Source organism: Gobio gobio (assembly GCF_949357685.1).
Source record: "Gobio gobio genome assembly, chromosome: 23".
Taxonomy (NCBI): Eukaryota; Metazoa; Chordata; class Actinopteri; order Cypriniformes; family Gobionidae; genus Gobio; species Gobio gobio.
The window spans coordinates 376,817-395,512 of NC_137119.1; the positions used below are offsets into that span (position 1 = coordinate 376,817).

Sequence of the window (18,696 nt, forward strand, 5' to 3'; positions counted from 1 at the left end):
CAGTACAGGAAACTGTTTTATTCTGCAAAAGCGCTTTCCTCTCACTGCAGTGTGAACAAGTGTCATATCAGCGGCTGAGAGAACGCACAGAGTAACGCCATCCCATCATCAACACACTCAGATGTGTCTAATATGATCAACAGAGCTGCGTTACCTCACACTCATGAGCGGAGGAGCGGAAGTGGCGACTGTGGCATAAAAGTCCCGCTGCTCGCGAGGTGTGTGTTGGGTTCATCTTATTAACAATGGCTCCAGCGGTTCCTCAGCTCCACAACACTCGCTCCTGCTCTGCTTCAGACTACAGTAACGTTAATAATCACATCCAGCCAAAATAGCCAGCAGCCATATCACCCTGTAGCCCAAGACTGGTTTCCCACTGAAGCTAAGCAGGGCTGAGCCTGGTTTGTTCCTGGATGGGAGACCAACTGGGAAAACTAGGCTTCTGCTGGTAGAGGTGTTAGTGAGGCCAGCAGGGGGCGCTCACCCTGTGGTCTGTGTGGGTATAGTGATGGGGACACCATACTGTAACAAGCGCCGTCCTTCAGATGAGATGTTAAACCGAGGTCCTGACTCTCTGGGGTCATTAAAAATCCCAGGATGTCCTTCGATAAAGAGTAGGGGTGTAACCCCAGCATCCTGGCTAAATTTGCTCAATGGCTAGGGTGACCACCATCAAACAAACCAAATGTGGGACGATTACTAAGTTTGTGTGGGACAATGTGGGACATGTTACCAACACTAAAACATAACCTGAAAGTGTTGTATAATCTTAAATTCAACATCACTGAGCCCAACGGCAGCAGGCATCATGCAGATAACTACTTTTGAAACAGTTCCAAGTGCAACTAAAATCCAACTAAATAAATAATGAAACAAATAAAACAACATTAAATTAGTTAATCTTATATATTAATTGATATATATATATATATATATAATTTTTTTTGGGGGGGATTGTAGTTTTTATATATATATATAGTAGGGGGGGACGATAAACATGAAATTTCTCAAGAGCAATTTTTGAAGGGGACACAAATAATACAGCCAAAATCGTACTTGTACGTATATGTGTACCACAAAAAAATAAAAAAATATAAAAAACAAATTGTGCTCATTTGGCGTTTTGGTGCACTGAAAAATTATCTAATGTCCGTTTTTCTTTTCTCTGTCATTTTATCTGACCAACAACACAAAGCAATAGTTGTTTAAATATGAGTAGGTTCACCACACAGTCATATTATATAAAATTATCTTGCATCCTCCACATAGTATTTTATACTATGATATTCAGATCTTTACATATTCAACTGCAGCAAGCCCTCTGATCTGCCACTTATTATCATATTGAGCAAAACCCAACACAGATCTGACAGAGCGCCGTGCGCATAAACTTTAGGTTTAGAATTAGCGCCAATTCGAGGGTGGGTTGCTTGAATTATGGGTTCATTAGTCTATTATTCTTAATGAAAAACACAGCAAGAAAACAGTACAATGACACACTCCCTTAAATAGGCACTTTTACATTTCGCTTTGAAACCAAATCTTCCGCGATCATCTTGTCTGTCAGCTGTTTGCTCTAGTGATGAATGAAATCTGACTCTCGTTCGGCTCGTGCTGTATTGAGCAGACACGTTCAGTTTTTAATTGTTGTGTCTGTTCTCTAACTAAACAAAATTATTTTATTACTATAAAAATGAAAACGATGGTGGCCCGGGGCGGTGCCGCGGTGGGCAAGTGATATTAACAGTGTTTTGCCTAATCTGTATTAAAGAGAAAAGAGTCAATTCATCTGATGTTTAAAGTGAATAAAATAGCATTGACAGCTTACTGGAGTTTCACAACTGCTGTCTGAAGAGCTTTGTTCTCTCCCCAAACTTGTGTGGTAGTTTTTTTACGTTCTATGGGTAACGTTAGGTGCGCGGTGGATCAAACCACTGTGGGGCAAGGGGGGAGGGGGGACTCAAAATGTTTCTAAACTTAAACGCATTTTTTGTCCCGTTTGCTTTTGTATTGTTTTACTACTTACACATTTATTTTAAGTATATATCATTATATTATTGACAATACTCAGCATGGTTTTTAGGGGGGGACAGCCCTCAGATTGGGGGGGTCCTGTCCCCCCCGTCCCCCCCGTGATAAACGCCCCTGCTTTTGTATTTGTGTAAGGCGGGATGTTACTTCTGACGAAGCGCTGTTAAATATAGGTGAAAAACGATGCCGCAAAAATAATAAATAAAATTCTTAAAAAGGCAAAAGAATGCATGCATGTTTTCTCAATATGATCATTAAAAATCAACAGACTGGTGAAAATGCGGGACATTTTCTCAATATGCGACATGCGGGACAAGGGGTGAAAATGCTGTGTGGTACAATGCAAAGCGGGACAGGTGGTCACCCTACCAATGGCCCCTGTCCATCATGGCCTCCTAATCATCCCCATATATATATATATACGATTGGTATCATCACTCAGTCTCCTCTCCACCAGTCAGCTGGTGTGTGGTGAGCGTTCTGGCGCAAAATGGCTGCCGTTGCATCATCCAGGTGGATGCTTCACATTGGTGGTGGTTGAGGAGATTCCCCCCTTCTATGTAAAAGCGCTTTGAGTGAGTGCCTAGAAAAGCGCTATATAAATGTAATAAATTATTATTATTACTTCACTGATTCAGACCACCTGAAGCTCCTCAGGTACTGCAGCACCAGATGCCTGAGTCTGTTAACCAGAGGGTGCTGAACCAGTGGGATGGTAACTCACTCAGCAGATATCTACACAGTTTACTATGCTATATTTCCATTTTAACCATGTATTGCCACCCTGTATCTATATGTACTGTAGGCCTACTTTAACAGTCATGAAGAGGTGGAGAGGAGTGTTAAAGTGCATGATCTGGCAAGCCATCTGCGTGATCCAATCGTGAAGACCTACTTCCTGTTCCTGAGTGCTGCCCTTAAGCCTTTATCTGAATTTAACATTGCCTTCCAGGTGGGTGTCAATGATATTGATTGAATGAGTGAATAATAGTATATAATTAAATGTTTGTGCTTATTGTAGCATTCTTATTTCACTGTTATTTTGTTGTGACCATTGATATTATCTGCAGTTAGAGGGAGTACAAATTCACAAACTTGAAGAGGAGATGTGCAGGCTGATGAAGAGGATCCTGGGCTACCTCATACCAGCCAGGGCAATCGTGGGTGTATCTCTCAGGGAGGTGAAGTATGGAGATGGACATCAGTTGGCTGATGAAGATCTCTTTATTGGAGCAGACACAAAGACATTCATGAGAAGCGCTGAGCTCCCTGTGTCAGCCGAGAAAATCTTCCAGTGAGTATATTACCCAGTAGTAATATTATGATATCATCTTTTGACAGTATGAAAGTATAGGCTGTAGTGTGCCTAAAAATATTACCACTAATGCATTTTTTCCCCACTCTTTTGCTGTTGTAGAACTGTGAGAAAGTATGAGGCAGTTCTTAAGAAGATGTTCTCCTCCTTTCCCCTTTTGACTTCCATTTTTCCATGCTTACACTTTAACGCCCCCCTCCCCCTCCCCCCCAAAAAATACGGCCAAAAGTATTGCAAGGCTCTGAACATCGATTTGCAAATGAAAACAACAGAGTCAGGAACTGCAAAACAGATTGGCCGCGTAAAACCAGCCTTTGTGTAAAAATAATAATAATTGCAAATGTCTAAATTACTTGTGTACATAGGACAAACAAAGTTCCCAAAATAAACCGATTTGTACAGTCCCATCTTTCTTTTAAACCTTGGGTCCTGCCCTCCATGTGGATGTTTTGCAGTTCCTAACTCTGTTGTTTTCGATTGTTCACAGGCTTGCAATACTTTTGGCCGTACTTTGGCAGGGAAAAAAAAACGTGTCAAAAGTGTAAGTGTGGAAAAATGGAAGTCAGAATAATACAGATCAAATTTATTTTAATAATTCTTAGAGATATTTTAGTTCTTTGACCATGTATAGCCACGTTTATTGGCAAAACTCACGTTCAGACAGCAGCAAGTGTTTGAAATAACTTATGTTTCTGATTCTGATCACTGTATAAAAGGATTAACAATGCATATTTATTTTTACAGGCTTCTTTGTTCATATTTACCAAGGGCCAATAATTCTGACCACAACTGTAGATTGATTTAAAAAAAATAGAAAAAAAACAATGTGATCATAATTGTTTGATCTTTCAGAAAACACTTGCATGTAGTAAATATGAAAATAACATGAATATATCCAAGTCTAAGTCACAAGAAAACAAAAAACACGACTTTATTAGGGGTTCAAGCTCGAAGTGCTGAAACCCTATTGTAATTGCTAAATTTCCCATGATGCATCATTCTCCATCTAAAACTGATCGGGCAGACCAAACCGTAAGTCGTAGAGACATGAAACTCAGGGCTTTACTTCAGGGCTGGTAGTACTCACAACGTCTACCAGCGTCACCAAGGCATGCCCCGACCGGCCTGACGGGGGCGCTACAGCGAGCAAAAGTACGAAATGGCTCATAACCTATAAACAGTTAGGCGTGGGCTCAAGTGTCTTATATCCTTTGAATCCTTGGCTCAAGGCGGACAAAATGATTGGCTCGGCTTCAGGCGCCAATTTTGAGAAAATTTAGTTTTTTTGAAAAAACTACTTTTGTGAACTACTCCCACAATTTTTCCCTGATTGGAACCAAACCACTGTATAAATGTTTTTTGGAGAGAGACTATTAATAATTATGAAAAATTTTCAATTTTTCAATTCATGGTCGCCAAGGGGAATGAAAAAGTTCAATGTGTCGGGGGCCACTTTTTCTAAAAGGACTATAACTTGTGAACGGAACAAGATATTTTCGCAAAATTCAGGTCACATGTCTATGACCTCTTCGGTCACTTGAAAAACATTTTGATAATTGGCCACTGGGTGGCGCTGTAAGAGGAAAAAATGTCATGAAAATGGCTATAACCTCACCCAATCATTAATCAGATAATAAGTGGCATGCAGTGTCTTTGTCCAGGCTGCCATGATAGTCTACGAGAACATTGGCGTATCTCAAAAAACAGTTTGCATATCGGCACAATGCCTTGAAGGAGCCTAAGAAGTTTCAAGCCAGTGTTTTTCACGGGAGTCACCTCCTTAGACTCCTAAATCCTTGCCGAGTCCAACGATACCAAAACATGGCAGGTTTTGCCTTATGGTTTTTGTAACAGTGTAATTTAGCACTTACAAAACTTTTGCGATTATCCTCGAAACTGCTAGTCCAATTGAAACAAAACCACCACAGGAAATATGATAACATAGGTCAATAGCTAAACAATAACATCCAAATGTCAAAACTATGATAGGAAGTGCAATCTAATCAATGTTGCCCATTAGTCATTTTTATACTCTCATAAATATACTGTAAGTGTCTATAACGGGGTGTCCAATCCTGCTCCTGGAGGGCTACGGTCATGAAGAGTTTAGCTCCAACCCCAATCATACACACCTGTACCAGCTAATCAAGGTCTTATTAGGCATGCTAGAAACTTTCAGACAAAAAAAAAACTATTTAAAAAAACTCATTAGTAAATTGGCTCTAAATGGTCTTTTTTCATCCATGATCTTAGTTTATTTATTTGGATCCCCATTAGCCAATACCTAGGCAGTGGCTACTTTTCCTGAGGTCCCAACAAGTAAAAAATACATCCACAACAATAAAGTCAATGAAACATACAAACCCAAAATTCATTTCAAATATCAAAATCAACAATTTACTATTGTGCCATTAAATGTTCCTTAAAAGATTTTGTACAACTTATATTATTTGTATGACTGGTGTTGAAATTATGACTAGCACTACTATATAAAAGTTGACATTACAGGACATTAGGAACTCTCTACAAATGATTTCTTATAAAACAAAGCAGAGAGATAATTTTAAATTATCTTTACTAATCTGAAGTAGTTATTCTAATCTGGCTTTGGTGAGTGACATTTCAGATATTACTCTGATTTATGGATCACCAAAATGCTTTTAGTTTTTGTCAAGTTTATAACCAACTTATTATTCTGTACCTAATTTGACCAATTGTAATTCCTCATCCAAAGCAGTAGACGACTGCTTAAATGAGGTTACAGTTCAATATAATGTTGTTTCGTCTGCATTCATGACTGTGCACACTTTAAAACAAGAGGAAGTTTATTGGTAAAATAGGAACACCACATTGCAACTCTTTCACATCTGAAAAACGCCCAATATAAAATACACAATGTCCCCTATTAAACAGATAACTTTTAAACCAATGTACAGTATGAAAAGTAATTGTAAAATAAAATCTAACCATACTATACCTAATTTATTTTCATCAATCTGTGCTAAGCAATCATCTGTCATCTGTGTTAATGCTGTTCCTGTTGAGTTTCCTTCTCAATGTGCATGCAGAAAATTATTAAACACTTACATTTGCTCACAAACTATTGTTTCCAATACTTTGCTAAGAACCATTAGCAAACTTATTGATCATATTTACATTCACTTATTTTAATGTAACAAAACATTTTCTTTTTCCTATTAATTTTCCTTACTTAAATTCTTAATTTGCAATTGACCTCCCAATCCTCCTTGCTCCCAGTTCTGTTGGCTGTACCCTTTGAATCTCTTATATGATCGTTTATAAGTTACTTTTGATTTTTGAAGGGGTTACATGCTTGCTAAATAAATCATAATATCTTTTTATGCATATGTGCTTAAAGGCCTTAAACTGCTTGAACCCCGATAAATGCTGCTTGCAGCTTTAATTTACATTGTAATAGTTGTTGACTGTTGAGTGGAAAAACTCAAACTATTTACTATTTGACATTTAAAAAAAACAAATGTTGCTGACTTGTGACATATTTCATTATGCATTTGAAGGGTTATTTCTTCAGAGTGAATAAAAGATGATTTTTTAAACCTGTTGGATCTCTGAAACTCTTCTCACACTGAGTACAGTATTACAGCTTCTCTCCAGTATGAACTCGCTCATGTGTTTTCAGGGTTCCAGAACGTGTGAATCTCTTGTCACAGTATGAACACTTGTAAGGTTTCTCTCCAGTGTGAATTCTTTGGTGCCGTTTCAGCTGACTAGATGTAGTAAAGCTCTTCCCACAGTCACAACACACATGATCTTTCACTTCATCATGTGTTTTCTGGTGCTGTTTAAAATTGTTCAGCCATGAAAAACTCTTTCCACAGAGAGAACACACATGAGGCTTCTCATCTAAATGAACTGTCAGGTGTTCTTTTAGATTTGATGATGAAATAAAATCTTTACCACACTGATCACACTTAAATGGCTTTTCTCCAGTGTGAATGAGCAGATGCATTTTTAAACCTGTTGGATCGCTGAAACTCTTCCGACACAGAGTACAGTGGTACGGCTTCTCTCCAGTATGAAGTCGCTCATGTGTTTTCAGGTTTCCAGGCTGATTGAAACTCTTGTCACAGTATGAGCACGTGTAAGGTCTTTCTCCAGTATGAATTCTTTGGTGCTGTTTCAGCTGACTAGATGTAGTAAAGCTCTTCCCACAGTCACAGCACACATGATCTCTCACTCCTGTATGTGTTTTCTGGTGCTGTTGAAAACTGTTCAGCTGTGAAAAACTCTTTCCACAGAGAGAACACAAATATGGTTTCTCACCTGAATGAAGTTTCAGGTGTTGTTTTAGATGTGCTGATAAAATAAAATCTTTACCACACTGATCACAGTTAAATGGTTTTTCTCCAGAGTGAATGCGCAGATGATTCCAGAGACCCGCTGCTTGAGAAAAACTCTTTCCACACTGAGTGCATGTATACGGTTTCTCTCCAGTGTGAACTCTCATGTGTGTGTCAAGGTGTCCTTTTCCCCTGAAACTCTTTCCACACTGAGAGCAGGTGTGCAGCTTTTTGGCTTTTGTTTCTTGAGTTTTGAAGTCACAGAGTTTCTTTACATCATTTAGTTTGCGTAGTTGCTCCGTCACTTCCATCTGGTCTAAAATAAACATATAAAGTAGTCAGAATCAGTTCAATGAGGTTCAATGTGAAAACTTAAAACACTAAGCAAAAAAAAAGACATTTGGGCCCATATTTATCAAGCGTGCCATTTTAGTCTTAGGTACTGAGAATTTGTGAAATTCACTCCTACTTCCAAACTTAAGTATAACATTTCTTAAAGCTAAGAATCATTCTTACTCTCCCAGTTATTTAAGACAGCTCGAGAGGTCTCAAGTGGTTAGGAGTTGCCAGTAGGGGCTTGTGATGGCACTGAGGAGATAGAGACGTGCGCAAATCTTTCAGGAGAAGAACGTTTTTGAAATGTTTGACGATGAGAAGTTAAATCAAAACGTATCGTTTGGACAGAGCAGGCATCATCTTTGTCAGCGCTTCTTCCTCCTGCCAGTTTGATTTTCTTTTGGAATCAGATTATATCATAAAATCTAGGCTATATAGGCAGGTCAGTTAACAGACAACCAGTTTAAAAATTGTAATTAAGACATGGTGATAAACATGTTTATCTTTCACTTTCTAATGTGTATATCAATGTATAAAACCTTTCCGAAATGCTTTTAAGAATATTCTTAAGCTTTAACTTAAGTGTTAAAAAATTCTTGGTAAAAAAAGTAGGGCTTGTCCAAGAGTAGGAGACTTTTATAAAGAAGCTAAAAGCAAGTTTCAGCAAAGTCTAAGACTGATTCTTAAATGCTGACTAAAGTGGCACTTAAGTGCTGCAAACTAAGGACAACAATGATTTCAACCCGAAATGGCCGCCCTTAACCACTGAATCAGCAAGGGTGAAGTCAGAGCGTGGTGGTCCCTCGGCGGAGCAACCAGTCATCTCTTTCGGTGCACCTGCCGATGATCAGATGTCGATGATCAGATGTCGATGATCAGATGCCGATGATCAGATGCCGATGATCAGATGCCGATGGCGGCATTGGAGGGTGAGCTGTCATGGGGAGATGACGACTCGGCTGCATGGTCTCCTTCTGGGAGAGTAGCGTTGCCCGAGGCAGATCCCGAATTGGCAGCTATGCTTTCCACCAAGTAGGCCAGGCTCGAGTAGAACCCTCCAATGTGGATGATTGGTTTCTCGGGGCAGCCTGCATTTACCCGGAAGTGCATGACAAAGTAACCGGTTCCTCCGGTTGTCCTTAGTTTGCAACACTTAAGTGTGCCGTCACAATGCAGCTGTGTCCATGGAACCCATCAAAGGCCTGCAAGTTCTCTTCCAACTGCCGATTTTGCAGGTTTTCCTACTTACAAAGCATGTACAAATCTATAATATTTATCAGAGGTACACTTCAACTGTGACAGACGGAATCTAAAAATCCAGAAAATCACATTGTATGATTTTTAAATAATTAACTTGCATTTTATTGCATGACATAAGTATTTGATCACCAACCAACCAGTAAGAATTCCGGCTCTCACAGACCTGTTAGTTTTTCTTTAAGAAGCCCTCCTGTTCTCCACTCATTACCTGTATTAACTGCACCTGTTTGAACTCGTTACCTGTATAAAAGACAACTGTCCACACACACAATCAAACAGACTCCAACCTCTCCACAATGGCCAAGACCAGAGAGCTGTGTAAGGACATCAGGGATAAAACTGTAGACCTGCACAAGGCTGGGATGGGCTACAGGACAATAGGCAAGCAGCTTGGTGAGAAGGCAACAACTGTTGGCGCAATTATTAGAAAATGGAAGAAGTTCAAGATGACGGTCAATCTCCCTCGGTCTGGGGCACCATGCAAGATCTCACCTTGTGGGGCATCAATGATCATGAGGAAGGTGAGGGATCAGCCCAGAACTACACGACAGGACCTGGTCAATGATCTGAAGAGAGCTGGGTCCACAGTCTCAAAGAAAACTATTAGTAACTACGCCTTCATGGATTAAAATCCTGTAGCACAGGCAAGGTCCCCCTGCTCAAGCCAGGGCATGTCCAGGCCCATCTGGATGATCCAGAGGAGGAATGGGAGAAGGTCATGTGGTCTGATGAGACAAAAATAGAGCTTTTTGGTCTAAACGCCACTCGCCGTGTTAGGAGGAAGAAGGAGGATGAGTACAACCCCAAGAACACCATCCCAACCATGAAGCATGGAGGTGGAAACATCATTCTTTGCAATCTGCAATGGGGACAGGCCGACAGCACCATATTGAGGAGAGGATGACCGGGGCCATGTATTGCGAGATTTTGGGGAACAACCTCCTTCCCTCAGTTAGAGCATTGAAGATGGGTCGAGGCTGGGTCTTCCAACATGACAACGACCCGAAACACACAGCCAGGATAACCAAGGCTCTGTAAGAAGCATATCAAGGTTCTGGCGTGGCCTAGCCAGTCTCCAGACCTGAACCCAATAGAGAATCTTTGGAGGAGCTGAAAGTCCGTATTGCCCAGCGACAGCCCTGAAACCTGAAGGATTTGGAGAAGGTCTGTATGGAGGAGTGGGCTAAAATCCCTGCTGCAGTGTGTGCAAACCTGGTGCAGAACTACTAGCCTGGTCTTACCAGACTCTCGTACATTTCATTTGTACATAGAGTCAGGCCACTCTCCACTGACAAGCGTTTACTTCCTTGAAGACAGGAACTCTGTTGAAGTTTAAAACTATTGCATCTGCCCAGAGTCACTCTGGATCTGCCTAACCAATCGCTAACGTTTGGTCGTGACGTATGTCACGCGCCTTTCGCCTTTGATTCTCACAGTAACTGAGCACACCACCTCAGAGTCAGTGATAAAACCTTGTGCATTCGGATTGTGATTTATTCACGGTGGAGAGGAGAGTTTAGTGATCGCTCACGTGGTGCATATCTCATGCAATCATAACATGATTGTAAATGCTGTAAATAAAATGTCATATGCTTGGTATGATAAGAATAAATGCTGCTGTAAATAACAGCCCAATTCAAATGTTTACGTGCTTTTCTTCTTTTATTTTTTGAGCGGTGATGAAATATTTTGCTCTTGTAAACACTTGCCAGCATTTAAAGAAATTCAAGTCTAGAAATGCATCCAAATGACAGCGAAGTGCAGCCGTACGGTGCTCTGCAGGGGTCTAAAGGATATAAACAGTGGATTTTGAAGTGATATATTCTTGAAAACTCAAAAGATGTGGACTCGGATTGACACGATGGTATTGACACGATGGTAAAAGGTCAAAAGACTGAAGTTTCACGTGGAGCATTGGGAGATTTTCTCCTGAATTACCGCTGGTGTTTCTACAAGAGATTCAGTGAAGTGCACCTACACTCTCAACAATGCTGGGTTAAAAATAACCCAAGTTGGGTTGAAAATGGACTAACCCATCAATTGGGTTGTTTTAAGCAAAAATTTAACCCAACCGCTGGGTCAAAACAACCCAATTGCTGGGTTAGTCCATATTCAACCCAACTTGGGGTTATTTTTAACCCAGCATTTTTTAGAGTGTAACCATTAAATGACTAGGTTGTAAATAGTTTAGTATAGTACAGTCAGTGTGCACTTTATTATGCTGCTCGCTTGTTGATACTGTGTGCAATTATTTTATTTATGCTTAAATATTTATTTTCAGAATTTATTTTCACCACTGAACTCTTTTTTTTCTTGTTCTACCTCACCTGTTTTTACTATTAGTTAAATATTGTTTTTTTTAGTTCAATAAATTTTCCTTTTTTTAAATTGTAAATTTAAAATTGTCATCATCATGATCATTGTGTCATTTTTATGTTGTAAATTGAGGGAGCAAATGCAGTATCGGCTCCAAATATCGGTTCAAGAAAATCGGCAGCCCGTATCGTCATCGGCTAAGGCTGATGAAAAAAAAACGGTATCGGCATCGGCACTAAAAAATCCATGTGAAACTGTGTCGTTTTATTAGGGATCCCAATCCGTCAGTATGTCAGAATGTGAACTTCGCACATGAGCAACTGAAAGGGAACATCTCGGTTACACATGTAACCCTCGTTCCCTGAAGGAGGAAACGGAGACCTACATCCTATCACACCAGAGCCTGGGCCACTTACTCGTCTCCTCAGCACAAAACAAAGGTGCATACACTTCATTATATCCCAATCTGTTGGTTAACATTCTGACGTACGTCTCCATTCCCTCCTTCGGGGAACAAGGGTTACATGCATAACCGAGACGTTTACGTCTCATTTGTGTTTGCTATTTAAGTGCTACCCTCTAAGTTGTGTTGCTAATGCCCATTTACCTGCCTTTGAGTTTACTTGACATTATTGTCAACTTCATTGAGAACATTAATCTGTCTTTTTCTGTGTGCCTGCAAGCACCGTGTGACAACAATCTTACATTTGGGAGCAATTTATTGTCATACACTGCATACCTTTTCCTAATAATAGTGTATCAATACATAAAGGCTTTTAATAGCAAAACTCCACTGACTAAGTTTAGGCTTCCATGTTTCGAGGCAAGTAAAACTGTTGCAACTTTTTTTTTTTATACTGGGGAAATATACTTGTTTCATGTAGTCCAGCGTTTTTCCCCCAAGCGATTTTCACTGGCGATGTGCCGAGTGTAGATGCAAATTCAGTAGATGCTGCTCCCGGTACACAAGGCGTACTTTACGCTTGACCCTCACTTGTCACACAGAAGAAGAAGTTATATCTATTCTTAAATGCTCTATATTAATCTTTTAATAATGAATGTTATTGTAATAGTAATATTTCTTATTTTTATTTAGCAATAATAATAATAATTATTATTATTAGTCATGTTAATATATAAACACAAAATGTTATATACACACACTTTTCATTTGTAAAAATAAAAAAATAATAATAATCGCAATCACAATTTTAACCAGAATAATCGCAATTAGATATTTAATTTCATATTTAATATTTAATTTCCTAATTTCAACAATGTAACTGTATTCTAAACACCAACTATTTAAATTGTATCTGTAACGGAATACAGTTAATCTTAATTTGTATTCTGAATACGTAACGCATTTCTCATTGCGATTATCTTTCATTGTTTGTATATTGTTGTGAGCAATAATTAAAAAATAAAAGAAAATTAAAACTGACACAGATCCACAGAGTTTCTCAGCGTTTTCTCAGTTTCTCTGTTGGTCAGAAACGACAGTCTCCAGTTTAAAATATTGGTAGTTTTCTTACAAACACGTCTAATTCCACTTCAGAAGACATTGATTCATCCACTGGGGTCGTGTGGATTACTGTAGTTATTGTTGTATGTGCGGTTTGATGCTTCAACCAAATTAGTTTTTATTAGCATTTCATAATAGCAGATGCCACACTTACCCTGTAACAACATGGAACAAGAGTATATTTCCCCAGTATATGACTTGAAACTAAAAAAAATCCACTTTTGCTGCTTATTATTTACTTCTTATTATTTCACAGCCACCAAAGCAGTCAATAATGAAGAATGAAGAATGGACACCAACCTATTTGTTCCTCAGTCTCTTCATGTTTTATTCTGGATGGTTCTGGATAACTCATGTCTTCAATCTCCTCTTTAATAAACTCCATCTTTAACAGTCACACAGATTTCAGCAGCTACACCTGGAGTTTGTCCTTCTCTTGTAGGATGATGGGAATATTCCCAGTATTTATTGGTGAATTGTTGTGGGAGGGGCTTCAGTGGTGGGAGGGGCTTCACTGTGAGATACTGACGCCCACAGGACCAGATCTGGACAAATCAAAGAGAAGTTACTGAATTTATACTGAATTACCAGAGTCGACCAGACCTGGCTAAAAAATATATTTTGTTAATATTTTTTTCTGAAGAAAGACAAATATAAATTCTGATGAAAGCCAAAATATTAAATGTCATGGATGTATATTTACTGAGTAATCTACAATTCTTTAGAGATTCTGAGCCAAATTACAGGAGGGTAAAATGACTTTAAAAAAAGATGGCAGCTTTATTTTATTTTAAACAGAGATTGGTAGGACTATTAGCAAAATCTGTCGACTTTAGGCATTTTTTTTGCATTATATGCCAACAGTGACTGTTCAAAAATGGGACAAAATCACTTATTGTGTTTTTTGCCCCAAGTTTGCATGCCTGTAACTCAAGAAGTATTAATGATATCCTAAACTCCGATCTTCTGGCTGTGAACTCCTCTGTGAGCGGAGATTTCGCTTATCATCTATGGGTGGCAGGTCTTTCTTTGTTACAGCCCCTAAGCTATGGAACTCTCTCCCCCTGGCTCTCAGGACAACAACCACGTTAAATGAATTTAAAAGTAAACTCAAAACACATTTGTTTAATCAGTATTATCAGTCATGACAATGTTAACTTGACATAACACAATCACAATGTTAACTGACTACCAATAATCTGTTGCATCTTTACTCTAACTGCCCACCATGCTGTCTGTAATTAATGTTTGTTGCCTTTGTTTTTCATGTTGTATTGCAAATGTAGTGCGATTTGCAACTGCAATCGCTCATTACTTGGACTGGGCAAATGTCCACTGTCCGTCTATGTGTAAACTGCTTGTTATTTACTGTTATTGTGAAGCGTCCTTGAGCTTGGGAAAGGCGCTATATAAATTAAACTTATTATTAAACTCCTCTTATATTCTGGTTCTTATCAAGAATTTCTTTTGGTTTCTTCATTTTAAAGGCCCCATATGGTAAAATGTCAGAGATATGGAGATCTTAATGTGGTTTCATGAGTAAATTGGTCAATTGTTCACATTTTCAGTGGCCAAAACCCAAACGTGTGTCACTTTACACACAGCTGATACTTTTGTCTTTTACAGAGGAATATCTGAACAACAAATAATGTTGAAACTAGAAATGCATTTCGTTTTTTGCTATAAACACAATTGCATAGAATATACCTGAGTGCCATAAAATTTCTGTCAGAAATATGGAGTATTTTGATACAAGTTAGATATTATTTGCATTAAAACAATGTTTGTTGAACTCCTGTCCAAAGTCTGAGAAACAACAGGACCATCATGTTTATCTGAGCTGCTGAAAAGCCTCTTTGTCTCCTAAAGTTCCCTGTTTTCCCCTCATTCATTATGCTGATGTCTGAGATCTTCTGTAAAGTGGCACATTAAGCACATTTTATTGGTGTAATAGAGTCAGAGTCTGTGAAAAACTCTCTGCCAACATATTATTACACTCATAATAAACCAGGACACACAACGCATTTCATGACATTGGTCTTAAACATGTAAACTCTGGAGCTGATTAATGTTAAACTCTGTAATCTGAGAAACATCTCTCACCTGCAGACTGGAAATATAAGGCATCCGGAGGAAATATTACACTTTTGTCCTTCATTCACGATCGTTAACAGCGTCGCTTTCAGTTTAAACTGATCTCAGCTCGTCCGCTCGCGCTTCTCTCTTCTGCGCATGCTCAGTGCGCGTCATTTTTCTTAAAGGGGCCGCATAGTTAAAAAAAAAACCATACATTGTGATTTCTGGATTTTTTTTTATAGATTATGTCTCTCACAGTGGACATGCACCTACGATGACAATTTCAGACCCTCCATGATTTCTAAGTGGGAGAACATAAAATAGAAAACAGGGTGTTCAAATACTTATTTTCCTCACTGTATGTAGAATAGTCAAACATCAAACCATGCATTATACTATTAAAAGTTATTTTTACCCAGATACTTTGCGCATGGTAGAGGGTCACCCTTTGGGCAGGGGTTAGGCTAGCACACACACCCAGGGTCTGGCTCATCATTCATCTTCTTCGTCCTCATTGGAGGTACTTGAATCAACTTCCAATGCTTGTAAAACCCAGTTTGATTTATCAGGCCAGTCCTTATTATCCATTAGGTTTTCATTGTCTTGATGTTGTAGCACTTCCATATGCTTAACCGTGGTTTGGACAACTAATGATCTTGCTATAGGAAGTACACAACAGAATAATATTCCTCCTGTTAATAATGTTATTTATTCCTACGAATATTCCTATTTTAGTGAACCATGCTCCCATTGCGCCAAACTTGAAATCCAACCAGTCAAACATTCTGCCTTCACTTCCAGCATTTGCCTTAAAACTTCTATTCTTAAATGTTTTATTTTCAACATAGCGTCACTAAATGTTCCTCCTGGCGCAGTATTATTTGGTATAAACGCACAACACTGATCTCCAAACATAATACATACACCTCCTTTGTCTGCCAGCAACCAATCCAGGGCTTGCCTATTTTGCCATGTCATTCCACTTGTTTCTTTTAGTTGTTCTCCTAGTGCGGCTAATGCATCATCAATAAATCTTTGCTGATTATAGTAAATATAATTAATCCATTCTGTGTTTTTGTTTTGTGTAATCCATATAAAAATGGATTCAAACCCAGATTTAACTTCATCTCTTGCTTTATATTCCTGAGGTATTCCTCTAAGTTGACTAATTGAATCTATGTGTATATTAGGGTCTGGTGCATAAGCTCTTTTGGTTCTATTTGTGTTTTGTATTGTATTTTGTTCTGGATCCCACTCTATTAAAGTCATTTCTTGAATTAATCGTACTCTAGCGCACACTCCTGTCCAATTTAGTGGCAAAGGAGCTAGAAGTGTTTTCCTCCCACAAGCCCAAAAGAAATCTGCTACTACCATTGTCTGATCTTCATATACTTCTGTTGACGGTAGTGCTATAGTTTACATTTTACAGTCTTCTTCATCTGGATACATTTTTCCCCCATTTCTTATTCCTAGTGCTTGCGGTTCTGGGGCTCTTACAGGTATTTTTGTGTCCCAACCCTTTGCTTTATCTAAGTCCCAAATAGTAGTACATTTTCCTTAAATTTTTCCCAAATTATGAGCTCCTTTAGACTTATTAAAACACTCATACTCTTGATTATAATCTATACTGTACCATTTAGGGACTTCTATTTTTTCTTTTTCCAGTTTAATATTTGCATTCACGTCCCAATATCTACACCAATCTCCCCAATGTGGTCTATTAAATTTATCTTGAAGTTTAGAATTTCCCATAAAACCTAAACATTCTGCTGAGCAGTAAGGTCTAAAAAAGGCATTTGTGTGGCAAAAGTGACTTTTAAATTCAGCACATTTTACGTAATTATGCATATTTGGAACAACTATTACCTTATTTAAGGGTGATTTAGAGCACATTAAGCAATTGCTCAAACCTGTTTCTTTTGCTGTAAATGATGCCAATTTATACCAATCATAATTTTGTGCTGTTTCTCATAGCTCAGTGTATTTGGCACATATTTGTGGACAGAAAATTGTCTACCATCACATATAAATATGGAGATCAATATCCTTGTTGTTTTCCGTATTACTTCCCCCCTTGTGCAGTGATCGAATCCGTGCGCATCTGAAATGAGAATGTTTAAAAGTGCTGTTGGTGCAACAATCTCTCCTTCATGTGAACGCCAAATATCTTTTTCATCTTTTTTGGCCCCGCTCTGATGCCATAGAGTGTTCATAAGGGCCTGCTTGCTGCTGTCTCCGAACAATATCTTCCGGTTGTGGTTCTATCAGAACTACTGTAGTAAGTATCGCCACTAAACATCCTGAGGCTTTTTTAGCCTCCAAATCCGCTGCATTGTTACCTTTAATTACAAAATCATTTCCTTTTTTGTGAGCTTGACATTTGATGACTGCTAACCTTTTTGGTAGCATCATAGCAGTCAGGGCCGGCCCGTGGCATAGGCGGAATAGGCAAATGCTAGGGGCGCCACTCATCCATAGGGGCGCCAAAATGTATTACTGATTCTATTTTATTCATATTAATTTGAAATATTACCAATTAAAGCGCAAAAAAACTTAACTAAGTCCCCCGCATCTTCCCGGTCCGCCTCATCAATCTCCCCCGCCGAGCTTGAAGGGCGTCAGAAATATAACGCGTGATCAGTTTAACGTTGGGAATTTGTTGTGTCGCGTCGCCTCTCGCCGCATCTAATGTAGACAGGATTGCTTTCATATTTTAGGGTGCTTGGCCGCTCGCTCCAGGTGTAGACACGGTGAAAGTTGCCTGATAATTTATGACGGATGGCCGAATTGTAGTGTCATAAACAGGGCCGGCTCTGTAAATCTGGGGGCCCTAAGCAGGATAATTTTGGGGCCCTGCCTTGCAGTGAATAATGGAGTATTGCACCGCAAACCAGCAACTGTATACAATCCAACACTTACACATTTCATCTGTATATCTTTTAACATGATTGCCTACAATTATTTTACTGCTTATTAAAGTACACTCACTGAAACAGTAAAAGTAAAGATTACAGATTTGCAAATTTAAGGTCAATTTGTTGTAAACAAATAAATATTAATAATTTAGCATTAACAATATATAGCTAACTTACAACATTAGCCATAGTGGTATGCGGCTCGCTATGCTCTACTGAAGCAGCAGTAGAGTCACCTCCTTCAGCTGTTGAGATTATAATATAATTAATAATAAATACAGTATGCAGAGTAGATAAAACACATTAATTTTAAATTAATATTAAAGTACAATTAGACAACATAGTGAATTATGATTATAAAACTAAATTTTTTATTGGCAAGAGGAAAATTAGCTATGTTGAAGTTGCGCACAAACTATTCAAAAGAAAGGCAGTGGGAAATATTTACTTGTGTCATCTCTGGTGTCAGCCTCCTGAAATGTTTCTCCACGACCACCAAAATATTTAAGAATGGCTCCTCCTGAGAAAGTGACATTTTGTTTTTTACAATTATGTTAAGGGTAAATTAAAAGAAATTCAATGTTAAATTATATTATTTAA

The 18,696-nt window shown here is 38.6% G+C and overlaps 1 protein-coding gene across 1 annotated transcript; it reads right to left on the reverse strand.

Annotated features, from left to right (window-relative positions):
• Positions 1-6,156: 6,156 nt before the first annotated feature.
• On the reverse strand, positions 6,157-15,329 carry LOC307119967 (uncharacterized protein). Its single transcript, XM_079806744.1, has 3 exons — positions 15,209-15,329; positions 13,406-13,650; positions 6,157-7,984 (listed from the first exon to the last, which is right to left on the reverse strand). Exons 2-3 carry the CDS (start codon positions 13,488-13,490, stop codon positions 6,966-6,968), a joined length of 1,104 nt encoding a protein of 367 aa, XP_079662870.1. The 5' UTR covers positions 13,491-13,650; positions 15,209-15,329; the 3' UTR covers positions 6,157-6,965.
• Between the last annotated feature and the right edge of the window lie 3,367 nt (positions 15,330-18,696).

What these genes read in the sequence shown, in the direction of transcription:
- LOC307119967 (XM_079806744.1), bottom strand. Translation starts at nt 13,490, where the DNA reads ATGGAGTTTATTAAAGAGGAGATTGAAGACATGAGTTATCCAGAACCA. An exon ending in AGAGACTGAGGAACAAATAG is followed by an intron (nt 7,985 to 13,405) that starts GTTGGTGTCCAT and finishes TGTTTATTTTAG; the next exon opens with ACCAGATGGAAGTGACGGAG.